Raw genomic sequence first — 21,148 nt, forward strand, 5'->3', positions numbered from 1 at the left:
CTGGCAAAGCATTGCTGTTGAAAAGTCTGACCATAGTCTTTTTTTTTTTTTTGCTTGTAAGTCACATTTCAGCCTAAACCTCAAAGAATTCTTTTAAGTCCATTAATTTTACTAGAATGTCTTGTTGGTCATTCTGGGTTGATATTCTCAGGTATCTGGTGGCTTCTTTCAGTATGTAACTTCAGATCTTTTAAAATTTCAGATAAGTGCTCTTGGCTTTTGTTTTTTGCGTTTGTTCTGTACCTTTGCTTTGGTTTTCTTTTTCGGGGATCCTATTATCCTCATTGCTTATCTGCAATATTTATCACTTTCTCTTGATTCCTTCTTTACTATTTATTTCTTTGAATTTTTTAAGAGAAACAAAGCATTAGGAACAATATTAAATTTACTATAGAAAATATGCAAAGATAGTTCAGAATTCAGTATATCTCTCACCCAGTATTCTCTAATGTTAGCATGTTACAGTGGAAAAGTGCATTTGTCAAAACTAAGAAATCAACACTGATGCGTTACTATTAACTAAACTCCATACTTTGGATTTTACTCATTTCTCCATTGATGTCCTTTTTCTGTTCCACGGTATTATCGTAAGATATCACATTTAGTTTAATCTTTTTATTTTTTAAATTGAGGTAATTGTGGATTCACATGCAATTCTAATAAATAATATAGAGAGAAACCTTGTATGCGTTGTTCAGTTTCCTTCAGTGGTAACATTTTAGAAAACTATTGTATAATATCACAACCAGGATGCTGATAATACATTCCCCAATTTTATTTGTATACATGTATGTTAAGTTCTATAAAATTTTATCACCTATGTGTAGGTTTCTGTATCCACCACCATAATTAAGATATTGAACAGTTCTAACACCACAAGGATACCTTGTGTTGCCGTTTTATAATTATAACCACCTCCTACCCTCTCACCTTCAGCTTCTCCCTAAGCACTGGTAACCATTCATCTGTCCTCCATTTCTAAAATTTTGTCATTTCAAAATATTCTGTAAATGTGGAATTATATAGCATGTAACCTTTTGGAACTGGCTTTTTCTTTTTCATTCAGCATGATTTCCTGGAGATTCATTCATCTAAATTGTTAGGTGTATCAGTAGCTTGTTCCTGTTTATTGCTATGTAGTATGCCATGGTATGTATGTACAGGCATACCTTGGAGATATTGTGGGTTCAGTTCCAGACCACTGCAATAAAGCTAATATCACAATAAAGTGAGTCACACAAATTTTTTGGTTTCCCAGTGCATATAAAAATTACATTTACACTATATTGTAGTCTTTTAAGTGTGAAATAGCATTATGTCTAAAAAATATACATACCTTAATTAAAAAGTGCTTTATCATGAAAAATGCTACCATCTGAGTCTTCAGCAAGTTGTAATCTTTTTGCTGGTAGATACAGGATCTTGCCTTGATGTTCATGGCTGCTGACTGATCAGGGTGGTAGTTGCTGAAAGTTGGAATGGTTGTGGCAGTTTTTAAAAATAAGACAACATTGAAGTTTGCTGCATCGATTAACTCTTCCTTTCATGAACAAATTCTCTGTAACATGCAGTGCTGTTTGATAGCATTTTACCCACAGTAGAATTTCTTTGAAAATTGGAGTTGATCCTCTCAAACCTGCCGCTACTCTGTTAACTAAGTTTATGTAATATTCTAAATGCTTTGCTGTCATTTCAACAGTCTTTGTAGCATCTTCACCAGGAGTAGATTCCATCTCAAGAAACCACTTTCTTTGTTCATCTAGAAGGAGTAACTCCTCATCCTTTAAAGATTTATCCTTAGATTGCAGCAATTCAGTCACATCTTCAGCCTCTACTTTTAATTCTAGTTCTCTTGCTGTTTCCACCACATCTGCAGTTACTTCTTCCACCAAAGTCTTGAACCTCTCAGAGGTCATCAGTGAGGGTTGGGCTTGACTTCTCCCAAACTCCTGTTAATGTTAATATTTTTACCTTTTTTCGTGAAGCATGAATGTTCTTAGCAGAATCTAGAATGGTCAGTCCTTTCCAGAAGGTTTTCAGTTTACTTTGCCCAAATCCATCAGAGGAATCTATGACAGCTATAGCCTTAGGGAATGTATTTCTTAAGTAATAAGACTTGAGAATTGAAATTACTCCTGGGTAATTTCAAAAAGAATTTGGGTTGCAGAATGGGTGTTTTGTTAGCAGGCATGAAAACAACATTAATCTCATTATACATTTCCATGAGAGCTCTTGGATAACCAGGAGCTTTTTTTCTGAGCAGTAGGTCTCAACAGTGGGCTTAAATATTCAGTAAACCATGTTGTAAACAGACGTGCTGTTATCCAGACTTTGTTTTTCCATTTATAGAGCACAGGCAGAGTAGATTTAACATCATTCTTAAGAGCCCTAGGATTTTCAGGATGGTAAATGAGCATTGGCTTCAACTTAGTCTCCAGCTGCATTAACCCCTAACAAGAGAGTCAGACTGTCCTTTGAGCTTTGAAGCCAGGCATTAACTTCTCGCTAGCTATGAAAATCCTAGATGGCATCTTCTTCCAATAGGAGGCTGTTTTGTCTACGCTGAGAATCTGTTGTTTAGTGTAGCCACCTTCACTAATTATCTTAGCTAGATCTTCTAGATAACTTGCTACAGCTTCTACATCAGCACTTGCTGTTTCACCTTGTTTCAACCTCATGAACCAACCTCTGCTAACTTCAAACTTTTCTTCTGCAGATTCCTCACCTCTCTCAGCCTTCACAGAATTGAAGGGAGTTAGGGCCTTGCTCTGGGTTAGGGTTTGGCTTAAGGGAATGTTGTAGCTGATTTGATCTTCTATCTAGACCACTGAAACTTTCTCCACATCAGCAATAAGGCTCTTTTGCTTTATTATCATTGTGAGTTCACTGGAGTAGCACTTTTAATTTCCTTCAAGAAATTTTCCTTTGCAATGACAACATGGCTGTTTAGCGCAAGAGGCCTTTCGTCCTCTCTGGGCTTTTGACCTCCCTTCCTCACTAAGCTTAATCACTCCTAGCTTTTGATTTAAAGTGAGAAACGTGTGACTCCTCCTTTCACTTGAACACTTAGAAGCCATTGTAGGATTATTAATTGGCCTAATTTCCATACTGTTGTGTCTCGGGGAATAGGGAAGCCCAAGGAGAGGGAGAGGCGGGAACGGCTGGTGGGTGGAGCAGTTAGGACACATACAGCATTTATTGATTAAGTTCACCACCTGATAAGGGTGTGGTTCATGGTGCCCCACAACAATTACAATAACATCAAAGATCACAGACCACCATAAATATAAGAATAGTGAAAAGGCTTGAAATAGTGCGAGAGTTAACAAAATGTGACACAGAGAGATATGAAGTGAGCAAGTGCTATAGGAAAAATGGTACCAGTAGACTGGCTCAACACAGAGTTGCCACAAACCTTCAATTTGTAAAAAATGCAATCAATATCTGCAAAGTACAATAAAGCAAAGCTCAATAAAACGAGCTATGCCTGTACCATAGTTTATTTAACCATTTACTTGCTGAAGGACATCCTTGCTGATTCCAGTTTGGGGTACTTAAAACTAAAGCTGCTAAGAACATTCATGTATAGGTTTATGGGTGAATTTAAGTTTTCATTGCTCTGAGATAAATGCCTAGGAGTAAAATTACTGGGTCACAAAGTAGTTACATGTTTAATTTATGGCGAATTTCTTTTTGATTTTTAAAATTATCCTTCATTTCAACTTTCTTTTTTTTTAAGGCAATCTTTGTTGTGATTATTCGTATACTTATTCCCTTTAGTTTCATCTTTATTTCCAAAATATTTTTTTAATTTTAAATTATTTCTTGTGTTTCTGCTTCATTTCTGGGTTTTTCTATTTTTGTTGGGGGATAATTGATAAATTTATTTGTTTTAATTCATATGAAGAAATCACATATATACCTATGTGTGTGTGTTCACCAAAGTTTGCATCATAGAAAATGGTAAGAATATCAAAGTTTAATTTTTCTTTTGTAAAAGTAAATATGATACACATTTCTGTCATATACCTATGGTTTGTGCTCTGCTGTACTGTTAGGTGCTCTACATTCATTTAGCAATTAATACTTACCCGTTAATTTTTGTTAAGTAGGTGTCAATATTGGAAGTAGATATTAATCATTTTTTTAAGCTTCTTTGAGGTGTAATTGACAAAAATATATATATTTAAGGTGTTAGTGATGTATTGATATATGTATACATTGTTAAATGATTACCACAGTCAAGCTAATTAATATATTTATCATCTTATGTAGTTACCTTTTTTTTTTGGAGGTGAGAATATTTAAAATCTACTCTCTTAGCAAACTGCCTGTAGTCACCATGCTGTACATTAGATTCCCAGACATTATTCATCTGGCATAATTGAAATTTTGTACCCTTTAACAAATATCTCCCCATTTCCCCTATCCTCTACTACCTGGCAATCACTATTCTACTCTCTGCTTCCTTGAGTTTGACTTTTTTAGATTCCATATATAGATGAGATCATGCAGTACTTGTCTTTCTGTACCTGGCTTATTTCATTCCGCATAATGTCCTCTAGGTTCATCTATGTTTTCACAAATGGCAGGATTTCCTTATTTTTTTAGGACTGAATAATATTCCATTGTGTGTATATACTGTATACATTTTCTTTATCCATTTGTCAGTGGACACTTAGGTTGATTGTGTAATTTAGCTGTTGTGAATAATGCTGCAGTGAACATGGGAGTGCAGATATCTCCTCAAGATACTAATTTCATTTCCTTTAGGTATATACCCAGAAGTGGAATTGCTGGATCAGATGGTAGTTCTATTTTTAGTTTTTTGTAGAACCTCCATATGTTTTTCATAATGGCCATGCCAGTTTACATTCCCACCAACAGTGTTCAAGCATGCCTTTTTCTCCACATCCTGGCCAACACTTGTTATCTTTCGTCTTTTTGATAATAGCCTTTCTAACAGGTGTGAGGTGATGTTGTGATTTTGATTTGCATTCTCTTGATGATTAGTGATGTTGAGCATTTATCATATACCTGTTGACCATTTGTATGTCTTCTTTTGAGAAGTGTCTATCTAAATCCTTTGCCCATTTAAAAAATTGGGTTATTTGTTTTCTTGCTATTAAGTTGTTAGAGTTACTTATATATTTTGGATATTAATCCTTTATCAGGTGTGTGGTTTCCAAATATTTTCTTCCATTCCGTAGTTTGTCTCTTCATTGTTTCCTTTGCTATGCAGAAGCTTTTTAGTTTGATGGAATCTCATTTTTCTATTTTTGCTTTTGTTGTCTGCACTTTTGGGATCATAGCCAAGAAATAATTGCCCACACGAATGTCGAGAAGCCTTTTTTCTGTGTTTCTTCCACTAGTTTTACAGTTCAGGTCTTATGTTCGAGTTTTTAACCAAGTTGGAGTTAATTTTTGTATGTGGTGTCAGATAAGGGTCCAATTTTATTCTTCTGCATGTGGATATCCAGTTTTCCCAATACCATTTATTGAATAGACTGTCCTTTACTCGTTGTCTATACTTGGCACCTTCTTTGATGATGAATTGATCTTCCTTGCTTTGGCCTTTCAGGGTCTTTTGTGGTTCTATATGATTTTAGGATTTTTTTTTCTATTTCTGTGAAAAAAGCCAGTGGAGTTTTGATAAGGATTGTGCTGACTCTGTACATTGCTTTGAGTGGTAGGTACATTTTAACAATATTAACTCTTCTAATCCATGAACACAGGATATCGTTGTATTTATTTGTGTCTTCTTTAATCTCTTTCACCAATGTTTTATAGTTTTCAGTGCACATATCTTTCACCTCCTTCGTTAAATTTATTCCTAAGTACTTTATTATTATTTTTGGTGCTATTAAACATGGGGTTGTTTTCTTTTTTTTGTTTGTTTTGTTTTGTTTTGTTTTCTTAATTATTTTTTTGGCTAGCTCATTGTTAGTGTATAAAAACAATAACTTTTGTATACTGATTTTGTATCCTTTGACTTTACTGAGTTCATTTATTAGTTTTAACAGCCTTTTCGTGGATTCTTTAGAGTTTTCTCTTTGTAAGATCATGTCTTCTGCAGAGACAATTTTACTTCTTTCTTTCTGATTTGGATGGCTTTTATTTATTTTTCTTGCCTAAATACTCTCCCTAGGAATTCCAGTACTATACTGAGTAGAAGTGGTGAGAATAGGCATCCTTGTCTTGTTTCTGATCTTAGAGGAAAAGCTTTCAGCTTTTCACCATTGAGTATGATGTTAGCTGTGGTCTTGTCGTATATAAACTTATTATGTTGAGGTACATCCCATCTGTATCTAACTTGTTCAGTTTTTATCATGAAAGAGTGTTGGATTTTGTCAAATGCTTTTCCTGCATCTATTCAGATGATTTTATGATATTTATCCATCATTTTGTTGATGTGGTGTATCACATTAATTGATTTGTGGATGTTGAACCATCCTTGTATCCAAGGAATAAATTCTACCTGATCATGGTGTATGGTCCTGCTAGTGTGAAGCTGAATTTGATCTTTTAGTATTTTGTTGAGAATTTTTGCATCTATGTTCATCAGGGACATAGGGCTGTAATTTTCTCTTCCTGTAGTGTCCTCGTATGGATTCATTGTCAGGTAACGCTAGTCTTGTAAGGTGAATTTGAAAGTGTTCCCTCCTCTTTGATTTTTGGGAAGAGTTTGAAAAGGATTGGCATTAATTCTTCTTTAAACATTTGGTAGAATTCACCAGTGAAGCCACCAGGTCCTGGACATTTCTTTGTTAAGAGGTTTTTGATTACCATTTCTTACTGTTATTGGTCTCTTCAGATTTTCTATTTCTTCATGAATGAGTCTTGGTAGGTTGTGTGTTTCTAGAAATTTATCCATTTCTTCAAGGTTATCCAATTTTTTGGCATATAATTGTATATTGTAGTCTCTTATGATCCTTTGTATTTCTGTGATATCCATCTTACTGTCTTTTCTTTATGTATTTATTTTTGGCTGTGTTGGGTCTTTGTTGCTGTGTGCGGGCTTTCTCTAGTTGCGGCAAGTGGGGGCTACTCTTCATTGTGGTGCATGGGCTTCTCATTGTGGTGGTTTCTCTTGTTGTGGAGCATGGGCTCTAGGCGCTCAGGCTTCAGTAGTTGTGGCACATGGGCTTAGTTGCTTCACTGCATGTGGGTTCTTCCTGCATTGGCAGGTGGATTCTTAACCACTGTGCCACCAGGAGAGCCCCTCTTTTTCTTTCACATATACTTTTATCTGAATTTTCTCCTTTCTTTCTTAGTTGATATACCTAACAGTTTGTCAATTTTATCTTTATAGAAAATCACTTAGTTTCATCAATCTTTTCTATTATTTTTATACTCTTCAGTTCATTTATTTCTGCTCTGATCTTGGTTATTTCCTTCCTTCTGCTAACTTTCAGCTTAGTTTGTTCTTCTTTTTCTAGTTCCTTAAGGTGTAAAGTTACGTTGTTTATTTGAGATATTTCTTTTCTTAAAGGTTGGCATTTGTTGCTATAAAATTCCCTCTTAGGGAACTTACCTAAACATAATAAATGCCATATATGACAAACCCACAGCCAACATCATTCTCAGTGGTGAAAAACTGAAACCATTTCCTCTAAGATCAGGAACAAGACAAGGTTGTCCACTCTCACGACTCTTATTCAACATAATTTTGGAAGTTTTAGCCACAGCAATCAGAGAAGAAAAAGAAATAAAAGGAATCCAAATCGGAAAAGAAGAAGTAAAGCTGTCACTGTTTGCAGATGACATGATCCTATACATAGAGAACCCTAAAGATGCTACCAGAAAACTACTAGAGCTAATCAATGAATTTGGTAAAGTAGCAGGATACAAAATTAATGCACAGAAATCTCTGGCATTCCTATATACTAATGGTGAAAAATCTGAAAGTGAAATCAAGAAAACACTCCCATTTACCGTTGCAACAAAAAGAATAAAATATCTAGGAATAAACCTACCTAAGGAGACAAAAGACCTGTATGCAGAAAATTATAAGACACTGATGAAAGAAATTAAAGATGATACAAATAGATGGAGAGATATACCATGTTCTTGGATTGGAAGAATCAACATTGTGAAAATGACTACTACCCAAAGCAATCTATAGATTCAATGCAATCCCTATCAAACTACCACTGGCATTTTTCACAGAACTAGAACAAAAAATTTCACAATTTGTATGGAAACACAAAAGACCCTGAATAGCCAAAGCAATCTTGAGAATGAAAAATGGAGCTGGAGGAATCAGGCTCCCTGACTTCAGACTATACTAAAAAGCTACAGTAATCAAGACAGTATGGTACTGACACAAAAACAGAAAGATAGATCAATGGAACAGGATAGAAAGCCCAGAGATAAACTCACGCACATATGGACACCTTATCTTTGATAAAGGTGGCAGGAATGTCCAGTGGACAAAGGACAGCCTCTTCAATAAGTGGTGCTGGGAAAACTGGACAGGTACATGTAAAAATATGAGATTAGATCACTCCCTAACACCATACACAAAAATAGGCTCAAAATGGATTAAAGACCTAAATGTAAGGCCAGAAACTATCAAACTCTTAGAGGAAAACATAGGCAGAACACTCTATGACATAAATCACAGCAAGATCCTTTCTGACCCACCTCCTAGAGAAATGGAAATAAAAACAAAAATAAACAAATGGGACCTAATGAAACTTCAAAGCTTTTGCACAGCAAAGGAAACCATAAACAAGACCAAAAGACAACCCTCAGAATGGGAGAAAATATTTGCAAATGAAGCAACTGACAAAGGATTAATCTCCAGAATTTACAAGCAGCTCATGCAGCTCCATAACAAAAAAACAAACAACCCAATCCAAAAATGGGCAGAAGACCTAAACAGACATTTCTCCAAAGAAGATATACAGACTGCCAACAAACACATGAAAGGATGCTCAACATCACTGATCATTAGAGAAATGCAAATCAAAACTACAATGAGGTGTCACCTCACACCAGTCAGAATGACCATCATTTAAAAATCTACAAACAATAAATGCTGGAGAGGGTGTGGAGCAAAGGGAACCCTCTTGCACTGCTGGTAGGAATGTAAATTGATACAGCCACTATGGAGAACAGTATGGAGGTTCCTTAAAAAACTAAAAGTAGAACTACCATACAACCCAGCAATCCCACTACTGGGCATATACCCTGAGAAAACCATAATTCAAAAAGAGTCATATACCACAATGTTCATTGCATCTCTGTTTACAAGAGCCAGGACATGGAAGCAACCTAAGTGTCCATTGACAGATGAATGGATAAAGAAGATGTGGCACATATATACAATGGGATAATACTCAGCCATAAAAAGAAATGAAATTGAGTTATTTGTAGTGAGATGGATGGACCTAGAGTCTGTCATACAGAATGAAGTAAGTCAGAAAGAGAAAAACAAATTCTGTATGCTAACACATATATATGGAATCTAAAAAAAAAAAAAAAGGTTCTGAAGAACCTAGGGGCAGGACAGGAATAAAGACGCAGACATAGAAAATGGACTTGAGGACACGGGGAGGGGGTAGGGTAAGCTGGGATGAAGTGAGAGAGTGGCATGGACATACATACACTACCAAACGTAAAATAGATAGCTAGTGGAAAGCAGCCACATAGCACAGGGAGATCAGCTTGGGGCTTTGTGACCACCTAGAGCGGTGGGATGGGGAGGATGGGAGGGAGACGCAAGAGGGAAGAGATATGGTGTTATATGTATATGTATAGCTGATTCACTTTGTTTTAAAGCAGAAAATACCACACCATTGTAAAGCAATTATACTCCAGTAAAGATGTTAAAATAATAATAATAAAAAAACAAACAAAAAAACTTCCCTCTTAGACCTACATCCCATAAGTTTTGATATGTCATGTTTTCATTTTCATCTGCCTCAAGATAGTTTTTGATTTTCCTTTTGATTTCTTCTTTGACCTGTTGTTTTTTCAGAGTGTGTTAATTTTCACGTTTGTGAATTTTCAATTTTTCCTCTTGTTATTGATTTCTAGTTTCATGCCATTGTGTTAAGAAATGATACTCAATGTGATTTCAGTCTTCTTAAGATTGTTAAGACTTGTTTTGTGGTCCAACATATGATCTATCCTAAAGAATGTTACATATGCACTCGAAAAAAGTGCATGTTCTACTGCTGTTGGATGGAATGCTCTATATATGTTTGTTAGGTCTTTTCTGTATAACGTGTTGTTCAAGTCCAGTGTTTCCTTATTGCTTTTGTGTCTGGATGATCTATCCATTGTTGAAAGTGGGATATTGAAGTCTCCTACTGTTATTGTATTGCTACCTGTTTCTCCCTTCAATTCTGTTAAAATTTGCTAAATATAATTAGGTGCTTTAATTTTGGGTGCATATATATTCACAAGTGTTATATCCTGTTATAGACTTACAAGTTCATATCCTGTTATGTAATAATTGATCTCCCCTGTCATTATATAAACACCTTCTCTGTCTCTTGGTCAGTTTTTTACTTGAAGTCTTTTTTGTCTGTTATAAGTACAGCTACCCCTGCTTTCTTTTGGTTACTATTTTCATGGCATATCTTTTTCTATCCCTTCACTTTCAGCCTGTGTGTTATCATTAGAGATCAAGTGAGTCTCTTGTGGACAGCATATAGTTGGATCTTGTTCTTTTAATCCATTCAGCCACGATGTCTTTTGATTGGAAAATTTAATCCATTTACTTTTAAAGTAATTATTGAAAGGTAAGGACTTAATTTTCAAATTTTTCTCAGAAAATTCTCCTCAGTGGAGGCCCTATTCTGAAAAAGATCCCTGGCTCATCGGTTGGAGAATTAATGTGGCCTGCGCTGCCTTAGCCACTTCAGACCTTGCAGGTTTCTTGTACTTACCTGTTGTTGGAGTGGGGATGCATTTCCCTTTTCCAACTACTGTTCTTGAATTGGCTGGACACATTTTCCAGTGAATACCCACTGGATTTTTTGTGGTTCTCTTGGTATTAGGTCTGTTGTGCTCTTACAGTTTCTATAGGGGAGATAAAATTTTGCCTCTGTTCTCTAAGGGTTTTTGGCTAGGTCTGAGAATTAAATTGATATAGGAAAGATTAACAGGAGAAAAGCATACAAATTTATTTAATATCAGCTTTATGTGGCATGGGAGCCCTTATAAGGAAATGAAGACCCAAAGAAGCAGTTAGAATCTAACATCTGTACAATGAGTTGGTCAAACAGTAGTAAATTGTGAAAATGAGACAACAGAAGGAGGTCATTAATCATAGAGCAATGACTTGGGAGATAAGTGTTAGTTTACAAGGTTTGTTTTTACAGATTTCTTTTGGCTTCAGCTCCCATCCCTGGAGACAACAATATTACTTTTCTTCCTGGTAGAGAGAGAACATCTTCCATATGGGTGTTTTATCTCTTCCTTTCAGGGAGAAAAATGGGAGATCAGCACACCCTACTTGTACCTGCTGTTTTTCAAGTGCTTTAGCCCAAAATAATCCTTCTGCCAAGTGACATATTTTGGAGTGAATGGCACATTCTGCTACCCTTTGCTTCACTTTATTCCTCCTGCATGGACAACAGTGATACACAGATCTTGTGGCTTTTGGTGTTTTTTCTATATCCATGTTTATTTTGGAGTTTGTGGGAAACTTTGCCTCATTTTATTTGTTTGCTTGTTCGTTTTGGTAAAGGCTGTCCATGGGTTTTTAATTTTGTTATCTAATTGCTTTGTCTGTTTTTATGTGGGAATTTAGGAAGATCCAAAAGCTATGCTATCTGCTATTACCATCTTCTCAGAGTCCTATCGGTTGTTTTTTTTTCTTTCCTTTTGCTTATTCCCAACATAGTCTGAAAAATTTGAAGATAAAGTGCTTCTGCTTGATATGTTAGGTTCTGTTATGACTATTTGATTAGTACACATTTCTGTGCCTAAAAAAGACTCTTTAGTTATAGTGTTCATTTCCTTCTTTAATGATTACTATAGAAAATTGAATGTCTAGAGCTAAAAAGAAAGTTTAGAGTCTGTGTCCTGGTGAGTTTTGTTTGTTTTTTAGCTGACTGTAGTTGTGAGTCTCATAACCTGATGAGTGACTGATTATTATGTCGCTATGCACTTATATATGACTTTGTGTTTCCCTTTCAGTAATTATATATGTAATTTTATATGGTCCTATGTTGCCCTCCTAGTGGTTTTCTCTTCCTTTCCTGTTTCACACGTCTTTTCCAAATGCTATATGCTGCTTATCTAAGTAACCTGTTATAGAAACAAAGGTCTTGCCATTTCTTAATTAATGACCATGGCTGCCCTAAACACTGTTACTGAGTGGAAGAAAACTATAGCAGAGACTAGTTTTATTCAAGTGCTTATTTTGTGCAATAGCTTTTACATTTCTTCCTGCTGAGGATTTTAAAAGCCGAATAATATTTTGTCACTCAGCATAATTGCTTATAATAATGCTATGATAATCCAGTTTATTTTGATTTTTCCTATCAAAACATTAATATTCTCACGTTTAAGGAGTTTATGGACTAGCAAGTGACACTGATCTGAATGAATGATTAAATAAATAATGAAGGAAAAAGGAAGAGAGAGAGAAATGGTATGTGTGCTTGCATGTGTGTGAGTGTGTGTGTGTGTGTGTGTGTGTGTGTGTGTGTATTCAGGTGAGTTGAGTGAGTTTTGGTGGCTTGTTATCTTTCAAGGAATTGGCCTGTTTCATCTATGTTGATGAATTTATGGGTATAGAGTTATTTGTAGTGTTCCTTTATTACTTTTTAATGTATGGTAGGTCAGTAGTGATGTCTCTCTCCTGTTTCATATCTGATATTGACAATTTGTGTCTTCTCTCTTTTTGTTTGTCAGTCTGACCAAGCTTTATGTATTTTATTCATGTTTTCAAAGAATCAACTTTTAGTTTTGCCGATTTTCTTTATTTTTCTATTTTCAATTTTATTAATTTCTGCCCTAATATTAATTTTCTTTTTTCTGCTTAAATTTGTTTTGATTTGCTCTTCTTTTTCAAATTTCCTACAGAAGAAGCATAGGTTACTGATTTTAGTCATTCTTCCTTTTTTTCTAATGTATGCATTTAATGCTATATGTTTTGAACAAGGATTACATTTAAATTTTAGTGAAACCACATGGTTTACTGAGAAAGCTTCCTGAAAGAACAGGTTCATGAGACACATAAAAAAGAAAAATTTTGGGCTTCCCTGGTGGCGCAGTAGTTGAGAGTCCGCCTGCCGATGCAGGAGACATGGGTTCGTGCCCCGGTCTGGGAAGATCCCACATGCCCCGCGGCTGGGCCCGTGAGCCATGGCCGCTGAGCCTGCGCATCCGGAGCCTGTGCTCCGCAACGGGAGAGGCCACAACAGTGAGAGGCCCGCGTACCGCAAAAAAAAAAAAAAGAAAAATTTTGCTGAACTATGGGGTGTATATGACAGATCAGAAGTGAATAATAGTCTGGCAGGGGAAGGAATAGTTAGAACTCCATGTTTGCCAATGAAATTATGATGAAAGAAAAGGCATTAAAGATAACCTGTAAGGTGTATTATTTTCCACTAAACAATTATGTATTTCATTTTTAAAACATTAGTGATGGTGATTAAAATCTCTGTGTAGTTGTCACTGAAAAGAACAGTGTTTGACTACAGTGTACATACTGAAATGCCTTTTTAAAGACATCATCCTGATGTAGTCTGTGTCTAATATATATCACATGCACAGTTTTCTTATTTAACTTATAAATGATAGTTACCATCATAGGAGAAGCATGTATCTGACTGATTCTTATGTTTTCTTTTCTTGCAGAAATGCTGAGCCGATTGTCAGGATTAGCAAATGTTGTTTTGCATGAATTATCAGGAGATGAAACTGATGAGAATATGACGGCTTCCTTAGAACCTGTGAGTAGCTCTGTTCTGAATTAAACTAATGAGAAATATGTTCCGTGTTCTTCTGAGGACAAGAATTTAAGGTAGAAGGGTGTGAGCAGCCTTCCTTGTGCTAGGTGGAAGAGAAGATTAAGAAAAATATTGAGACTTTGTAAATTATCCTTTTCCTGTAAGTTTGTAGCCTGTGAGACACAGTAATGGGAATCAAGTCCTGGATGAGATTAGAAAGATTGTCCTCATTTGTCCCCCTGGGGCTTACTTAGTGCTAGATTATTTTAACTCCTCAGATATGTATTCCTGTTTCATAGGAAAGGTTTGAAACAACAAATGGTGGAACTGGAGCACCTTTTGGGTTTCAGACCATCTGTTTGCTATTGTAAATTCATCTATCACTTCTCTTATAGTCTGTATTGTATTTTTTGAAGGTCACATAGGACTCAAAAAAAGTCCTTTCACTTTCTTGAAAGACAAGCAGTATTCCCTGGTGATTAAGAGAATTTTATTCAACTACTCTCTTAATTTTAAATTTTGAGCTCTTCCACTAAATGTTTTGTGATCTTTGCTTCCCTTTATTTTTCTCTTTGGTAAAATTAGTATGATAAGACTGTAAATGAGATAATGTTTGTAAAATAGTTAACATTTACAAAATACTTAATATATATTGCAATGGCTATGATAATAATTATTGGTTAATAATAATATTGGGTAATAACTAATATTAGGTAGTTATTATTGGAAAGATTTCTTTTTAAAATTTAAAATTTTTTAAATTTTTATTTCCTCTGCCAGGTAAGTATGAGCGTGTCCCTGTCCATCCCTGCACAGCCTTAGACGCCTTACAGTGTACACACATGCTCACTTTGCTCCCCCTCCCTACGCATTCCCCCTCCTCCACCCTCCACCATCCTCCACACGCCCTCCTTTTCCACAACTCTCAGCCCCTCCAAACAACTCTTATAATAATATCCAACCAACATCTCTGGAGGACTTCCACAGCCCAGGGCATTCAGTCCCCGGGAATTTTACCACTAGGCTACAAGATTTACATAAGCCAAGCCCCATTCTTGACAACTAAGGCTCCTCCTTTCCTCCAACCCATACCCTGCCCCTGGGTTCTCATCTCCTTGGAAAGATTTCTTAAGTAAGGATATGAGTTGGACAAGACATAAGATAAAGTTACAATGAAGGACCTCCTGTTTGGAAGCTGATACCTTTTCCCTTGTAAATTGGCAACTTTTTGTCTAAATACCAGGAATTACCCCAAGAATCTGACATGGAATTTAATGATAGAACACAAGAGGATGTTCTGGAGCGCCTGGCTTATGCAGAGCAGTTGGTGCAGGAACTAAAAGAAATCATTGGACAGAAGGATGCTCAACTACAGCAGAAGGATGAAATTCTACAGGTACCATTGTCCTTCCTTGCCAAGCACTTGATAAAAGACATAACAGTCACTTTGATTTTTTTCTTCACTTAGATTATTAGAGAATCTGATTTCCCTACTAGTCCAAGACGATGCCTACTGAGAATAACTTGTTATATGCTGGATAAGTGATGAATAAGCATTTGTGTATTTACCATCATTGTTCTCTGACAGGAAGAAAGAAAAGCTGCTGATAACAAAATTAAAAAACTAAAACTTCATGCTAAGGCCAAATTAACTTCTTTGAATAAACACATAGAAGAGATGAAGGCACAAGGAGGGACTGTTCTGTCCACAGAACCTCAGTCAGAGGAGCAACTCTCCAAGGTATGGTGACTGGGTATAATACACATTTTCTGAGTAGAAAAAGGCTCTCATTATAGCAGATCTTCACTAATCACAAAAATTTATGAAGCTAAAGTAATACAGCACTAAATGCAGTCCTTTTTTTTTTTTTCTTGCGGTACGCGGGCCTCTCACTGTTGTGGCCTCTCCCATTGCGGAGCACAGGCTCCAGATGCGCAGGCTCAGCGGCCATGGCTCACGGGCCTGGCCGCTCCACGGCATGTGGGATCTTCCCAGACCAGGGCACGAACCCGTGTCCCCTGCATCGGCAGGCGGACTCTCAACCACTGCGCCACCAGGGAAGCCCAGTGCAGTCCTTTTTTAAAAAAAAAAATTTTATTTATTTATTTGGCTGTGCTGGGTCTTAGTTGCAGCACATGGGATCTTCGTTGTGGCATGTGGGATCTTTTATTTGCGGCATGCAGGATCTTTAGTTGTGGCATGCAAACTCTTAGTTGTGACATGTGGGATCTAGTTCCCTGACCAGGGATCGAACCCAGGCCCCCTCCATTGTGAGCTCAGTGTCTTAGCCACTGGACCACCAGGGAAGTCCCCAATACTGTCCTTTCTTTTTGAGCTTGCAGTCTAGCTGGGCTGTGGGCCAAACACAGAATAAAAGGCCAACAGAACATATGGAAATTAAATATTAGTTGTGACCTAGACTTTCAGGGAGTTAAAAAGGCTAACAGGAAGAAAAAAAATTAAATTGAGGCATTTAAGTAGGAGAGGCACATAGCTTTTGGAGGAGTTTTATCTTTAGTTAGAAGATTAAACTAGGTGAACTCTAAGGTTTCTCCCACCTCTGAAATTCTTTAGTTCAGTGACTTGATACAGAATATTCTTTGTCTTTATGGCCACATAATAGTATATTAAAGTTTCATGCATTGTGGCTTAATGAGCTAGATTACTTTGGGCTCCTCTAAGTGATGCTTTGTAGGTTTATGCCTGCCACCAACAAAAACGTTCAAGGTTGGGGATGGAGAGAGGAGTGAGGAAAGTGCCTATGCCTTTTGAGGAATAGAGCATTGTCCTAATACTTGTTATTATTACCTTTCCTCTATGGTTAAACCCCAAATATTCACATTCAGCCAGCTAGTTAGAGAACAAGAAACTTCAGTTGTTTGGAGAGTTTGGTATAGAATACAGAGAGGCCAGCACATCACAGTACACATTACCAGTTGGCTTAGATGTAACTCTACATAAGAAACCTTTTAATTTTTTCATAGATTTCATCCTGTTTTAGTTTTTGACCCACTGGTATTCTTATTCACAATGATTTTAGTTCTTGGGAAATGAGATTTTAATCAATTCTCTAGGCACAACCTTTGGGGTCACTAGTTAGCTCACTAGTACTGTGGTTCGTCTTTCCTTCCTGGGTGTAATGCTCAGAAGATATTACTTTTCCTTAATTGATAGCCTTATTTAACTTCTCAAAGCTTATTTTAGAAGCTTCTCTTACTCTTCTCAACTAATGTATTCATTTTGATTCTTCTTTTCTTACTTTTTGTTTTTTTCCTCTCATTATTCTTTCTTCCCCCTGGCTGTGGTAGCACCAACCTGTCTCTCCCCATGTAGCTTTGTTTCTTTTAACTTTTCCCTTTGCTATGTTGTTAGATTTTTAAATCATCCATTTTATACTCTGCCTTCTTTTTTTTTTTAAAGCTCTGAGACCTTAAACAAATTATCATCTTGTAGCTTCATTTCCTTCCTCTGTTTTAAATAAAAGCATTGGATTAAATGATTTCTAAGTTCCAGCAATCAGTCACAGCAGCTCTTTAACTATTGTATACCCATGACAGAGCTTGATAGTCTCTGGAAAGCGTAGTTGAAGAAATGATGGCAATCCTCAGATACTTGACTATTATGTGGAAGAAAGTGTAAAATTATTCTGTGTGGTTCCAATAAGCAGGCTAGGTTCATTTTGGGGGCTAGGGGCTGGTGGTGACTTCAGATGGGAGGTAGAATCTGGTTCAGTCGAAGGAAGAGATTTTGGGAAAAAATAGATTATTGAAATATTTGAATTCCTCCCCCCTTCCTGCCACTGTCTCTTTTATGATGCTTTGCCCCTCACTTAGCAGCTGTGTTTTCCTGAATTCTGTCCTCTTGTTCTTCAAGGCAGTGAGACTGAGTTTTCTGTTACGTTTTAGTCCTGTATGTCACTGACTGGTTTTGTCCTCAGACTAAAAACTATAAAAATGGGAAACATGGTGCCATTTCTTCCAAGTATTGACTCCCCTCTGGTATCTTCCTGCTTTTGGTTGCTCTCCAGCATTTTCAGATAGCTGTTTTTCTATATTGTCCAGTTTATAGTGGTTATCTGAGGGAGGATGGTTTTAATAGGAACTACTTGGCCATACTGAAACTGGAAAACTCTAAGATTCCTTCCTTGTTGTTAGGTCAGGTGTTATTTTTTGCTCCCATCAGTTGGATAACACTATAATCAAATGGCTGTATAGGGCAAATTAGATTCTTTTATTTAAATGACTTTATCTCCTGTGTTTTCAGCATGACAAGAGTTCTACAGAAGAAGAGATGGAAGTAGAAAAGATAAAACATGAACTCCAGGAGAAGGAGGAACTAATTAGCAGTTTGCAAGCCCAGCTTAGCCAGGCACAGGCAGAGCAAGCTACACAGGTAGTGGTATAAGTCACCTCATAATCATTAAGTTAACAAATCACTAAAGCCCAATGGATTGTTATATGACTAATAACATTAGTTCTATAATATTTGTCTATGAATCTATCAATTTCCTTCCTTCCTTTTTCCTTTTCCTTCTCTTCCCTCCCTTCCTTCCTTCCCCACTAAGTCTAGTAATTTTACTAGACTGTGCATTGGTGTTTGTCATCCATGGTTGGTATTTGTAGATACCCAGTATGCTTTTTCAATATTTGGTTTTGCACATTTTTATTTCACAAGAGTTTTCTTGAATTATATAGCTGTAGTATTTAGTCTGTTTTCTTCTTTGGGGACTTCTATTATCCATATGTTCTATCTTTGATTATCTTCCATTTTGTCACTTTTGGTTCCTTTTTACCTCTTCATTTTCAAAAGTTTCTTCTTTTTTTTTCTTATTTAAGGCATTCTATGTTTATTTACTTTTGTGTTCCTTCTTGTTTTGTGTTCTTTTCTGAAATGAATTTTCAGAATTCATTTTGATTCAGAAGAATCAAAGTTTTCCTGAATTCTGTCACCTCATTTCTGAGTTTTTCTGATTCTCATTTTTTAATTTTATTCTTTCATGTCTTGTATAATTTTCTTAATTTTTTTAACACCTGTTGAAATAAATTGCAATTTTGATTTTTTAAAAATTAATTACTTTTATTGGAGTATAGTTGCTTTACAGTGTAGTGTTAGTTTCTACAGCAAAGTGAATAAGCTATATGTATACTTATATCCCCTCTTTTTTGGATTTCCTTCCCATTTAGGTCACCACAGAGCACTGAGTAGAGTTCCCTACGCTATACAGTCGGTTCTCATTAGTTAGCTATTTTATACATAGTAGTGTATATATGTCAATCCCAATCTCACAATCCATCCCATCCCCACTTCCCCCTTTGGTATCCATACTCGATTTGTTTTTTGAGCATGCCTATCGTATGCTTTTCTCACCTGCTTCTTAGTTTTCTTTTTTTTAATAATAACTTTGGATGGGATTTGACCTTGATCATTTTACGTTTCTTATTTTTGTGTGAAATTAATTTTCCTAAACTTTTAGAAGGAGGCTTGATTCAGGAAAACTTTTTTTATTTAACAGACTTTTTTCTTTTGTTGTTTTTGTGTTGTGTTCAAAGATAAGGCAGGTGGATTTCTGAGATTTCCTGGCTTTCTTCTTCCTGCCCTTCACTCTGGTCTATACCAAATTGGCTCAGTAGTAATATAATATGGGTCATGTGTATAATTTTAAATTTTTTAGCAGCTACATTACAAAAGGTAAAGAAGAAACAGGTAAACTTAATTTTAACAATATATTTCATTTAGTTCAATTTATTAAAAATATACTTTTAACATTAATATAAAATTATTTTTGTGTAAATTTATAATCTTTTTTCTGCACTAAGTCTGAAATTTGGTGTGTATTTTATATTATATATCAATTTGGATGCTAAATTTTCATTGGAAATACTTCATCTGTGTTTAGATTTCATAAAATTTCCAGTTGAGAAAATAGATTCATATACTCAAGTTGTTCCATACATAAATAGAAACTTTCTAATAACTGAACTGAGTGCTGAAACATCATTTTCCTTTAATATTTGCATCCACGTTTAGAAACTGGTTAATTATTTAGAATCGTTAATTTGACTTTGAAAAACATATCAGCTTTAAAGCTACATCTGTGAGAAATGAAAGCACATGTCCACATAAAGACTTGTATATGCGTGTTCATAGCAGCTTTACTTGTGAAACCAAAAACTAGAAACAACATGTCTATCAACAGGAGAATATTTAAACACACAATGGAATACTACTTAGAAATAAAAAGGAATGAACTATGCATCGGTAGTACACCTTTATTTTAAACTTAAGTGTGTCTATACTTATTTTTGAACTAGAAAAATAATTCAATAAAAATAAGTATTTATATTTTAATTACCAATTATGATTTACATAGGTATCAACTGTTATTCATGCTCTCTGCATAAAGTATTCTAATAAACACATCACATAGGTGTGTAGGAAAAAAATTATTTAAATGGAATCAATCCATTGCCACTGGCTAGATAGCTGGTATGTTTATTGTTAACACTAGGAGCAACATGCACACTTATTACTTGCACAACAATTCAGCAGTATATTATGTGATGCAACAAGTGAAGTGAAATATAATCATATCAAAACACAATTGTATTTAATGGAAAAATAATTTATACTTAAGTTAATTAAAATTAACTAATATTAATAAATTTCTCATTTACATTAAGCATATTTCAAGCCCTTGATAGCCACATGAATTGATATATGAATATATCATAGTTGATAATGAATATTATAACACGTGTATAGCCCTTTGTCTTCTATTTCTGTTATCCCTATTCTGTTTAATTTCTATTTCACACCTAGAAGTCTTTTCTTGGTGCAGTCGGTGTCTTGGAAGGCAGCCCTGATGAGTTAGTTTTGAGACTTCAGCTGGGCCAGATTGTTCTAGCACTTTTGTCCTTTTTTCTGTGGACCCCTTGCATTCAGCCAGTATTGGAGAATGGGAAAGCCCTGCCAATTTAAGCTGTTGTTCTAAGATTGGCCAACTGTGCTTTCCAATAAGAATTTACTGGCTATTTGGAGGTTTTCCTGTTCTCAAGGCCATCAGATGTTGCTCTGTCGCTGCCTTCTTCCTGTTGTACAGACTCTAATACCAGAGTCTTTTGGTGGCTTGTCTCTGCCTACTTGTATTTTGGGGTTTGTAGTACTACCTTCCTAATTTATTGTAAATATTGTCCATGGGTTTTTGATTTTATTATCTAGTTGTACTGTCTGG

General features: G+C 35.8%; 2 protein-coding genes across 9 annotated transcripts in view; one reads left to right on the forward strand and one right to left on the reverse strand.

The window, feature by feature from the left end:
* SLC15A2 (solute carrier family 15 member 2) overlaps positions 1-21,148 on the reverse strand; it is a 779,020-nt gene that overhangs the window by 162,417 nt on the left and 595,455 nt on the right. The gene's annotated exons all lie outside the window — the stretch shown is intronic.
* Positions 1-21,148, forward strand: part of GOLGB1 (golgin B1) — a 93,929-nt gene that overhangs the window by 5,131 nt on the left and 67,650 nt on the right. For all 8 annotated transcript variants that reach the window (XR_007477525.1, XM_033403337.2, XM_033403328.2 and 5 more), the window contains exons 2-5: positions 13,825-13,919; positions 15,160-15,312; positions 15,505-15,657; positions 18,181-18,309. Coding sequence is in view for 7 of the 8 variants with exons in the window: in XM_033403337.2 (XP_033259228.1) it covers positions 13,827-13,919; positions 15,160-15,312; positions 15,505-15,657; positions 18,181-18,309 (528 nt within the window). In the remaining variant the exon portion in view is untranslated. The remainder of the gene's footprint in view (positions 1-13,824; positions 13,920-15,159; positions 15,313-15,504; positions 15,658-18,180; positions 18,310-21,148) is intronic.

Source organism: Orcinus orca, chromosome 5 (assembly GCF_937001465.1).
Source record: "Orcinus orca chromosome 5, mOrcOrc1.1, whole genome shotgun sequence".
In the NCBI taxonomy this organism is placed as follows: Eukaryota; Metazoa; Chordata; class Mammalia; order Artiodactyla; family Delphinidae; genus Orcinus; species Orcinus orca.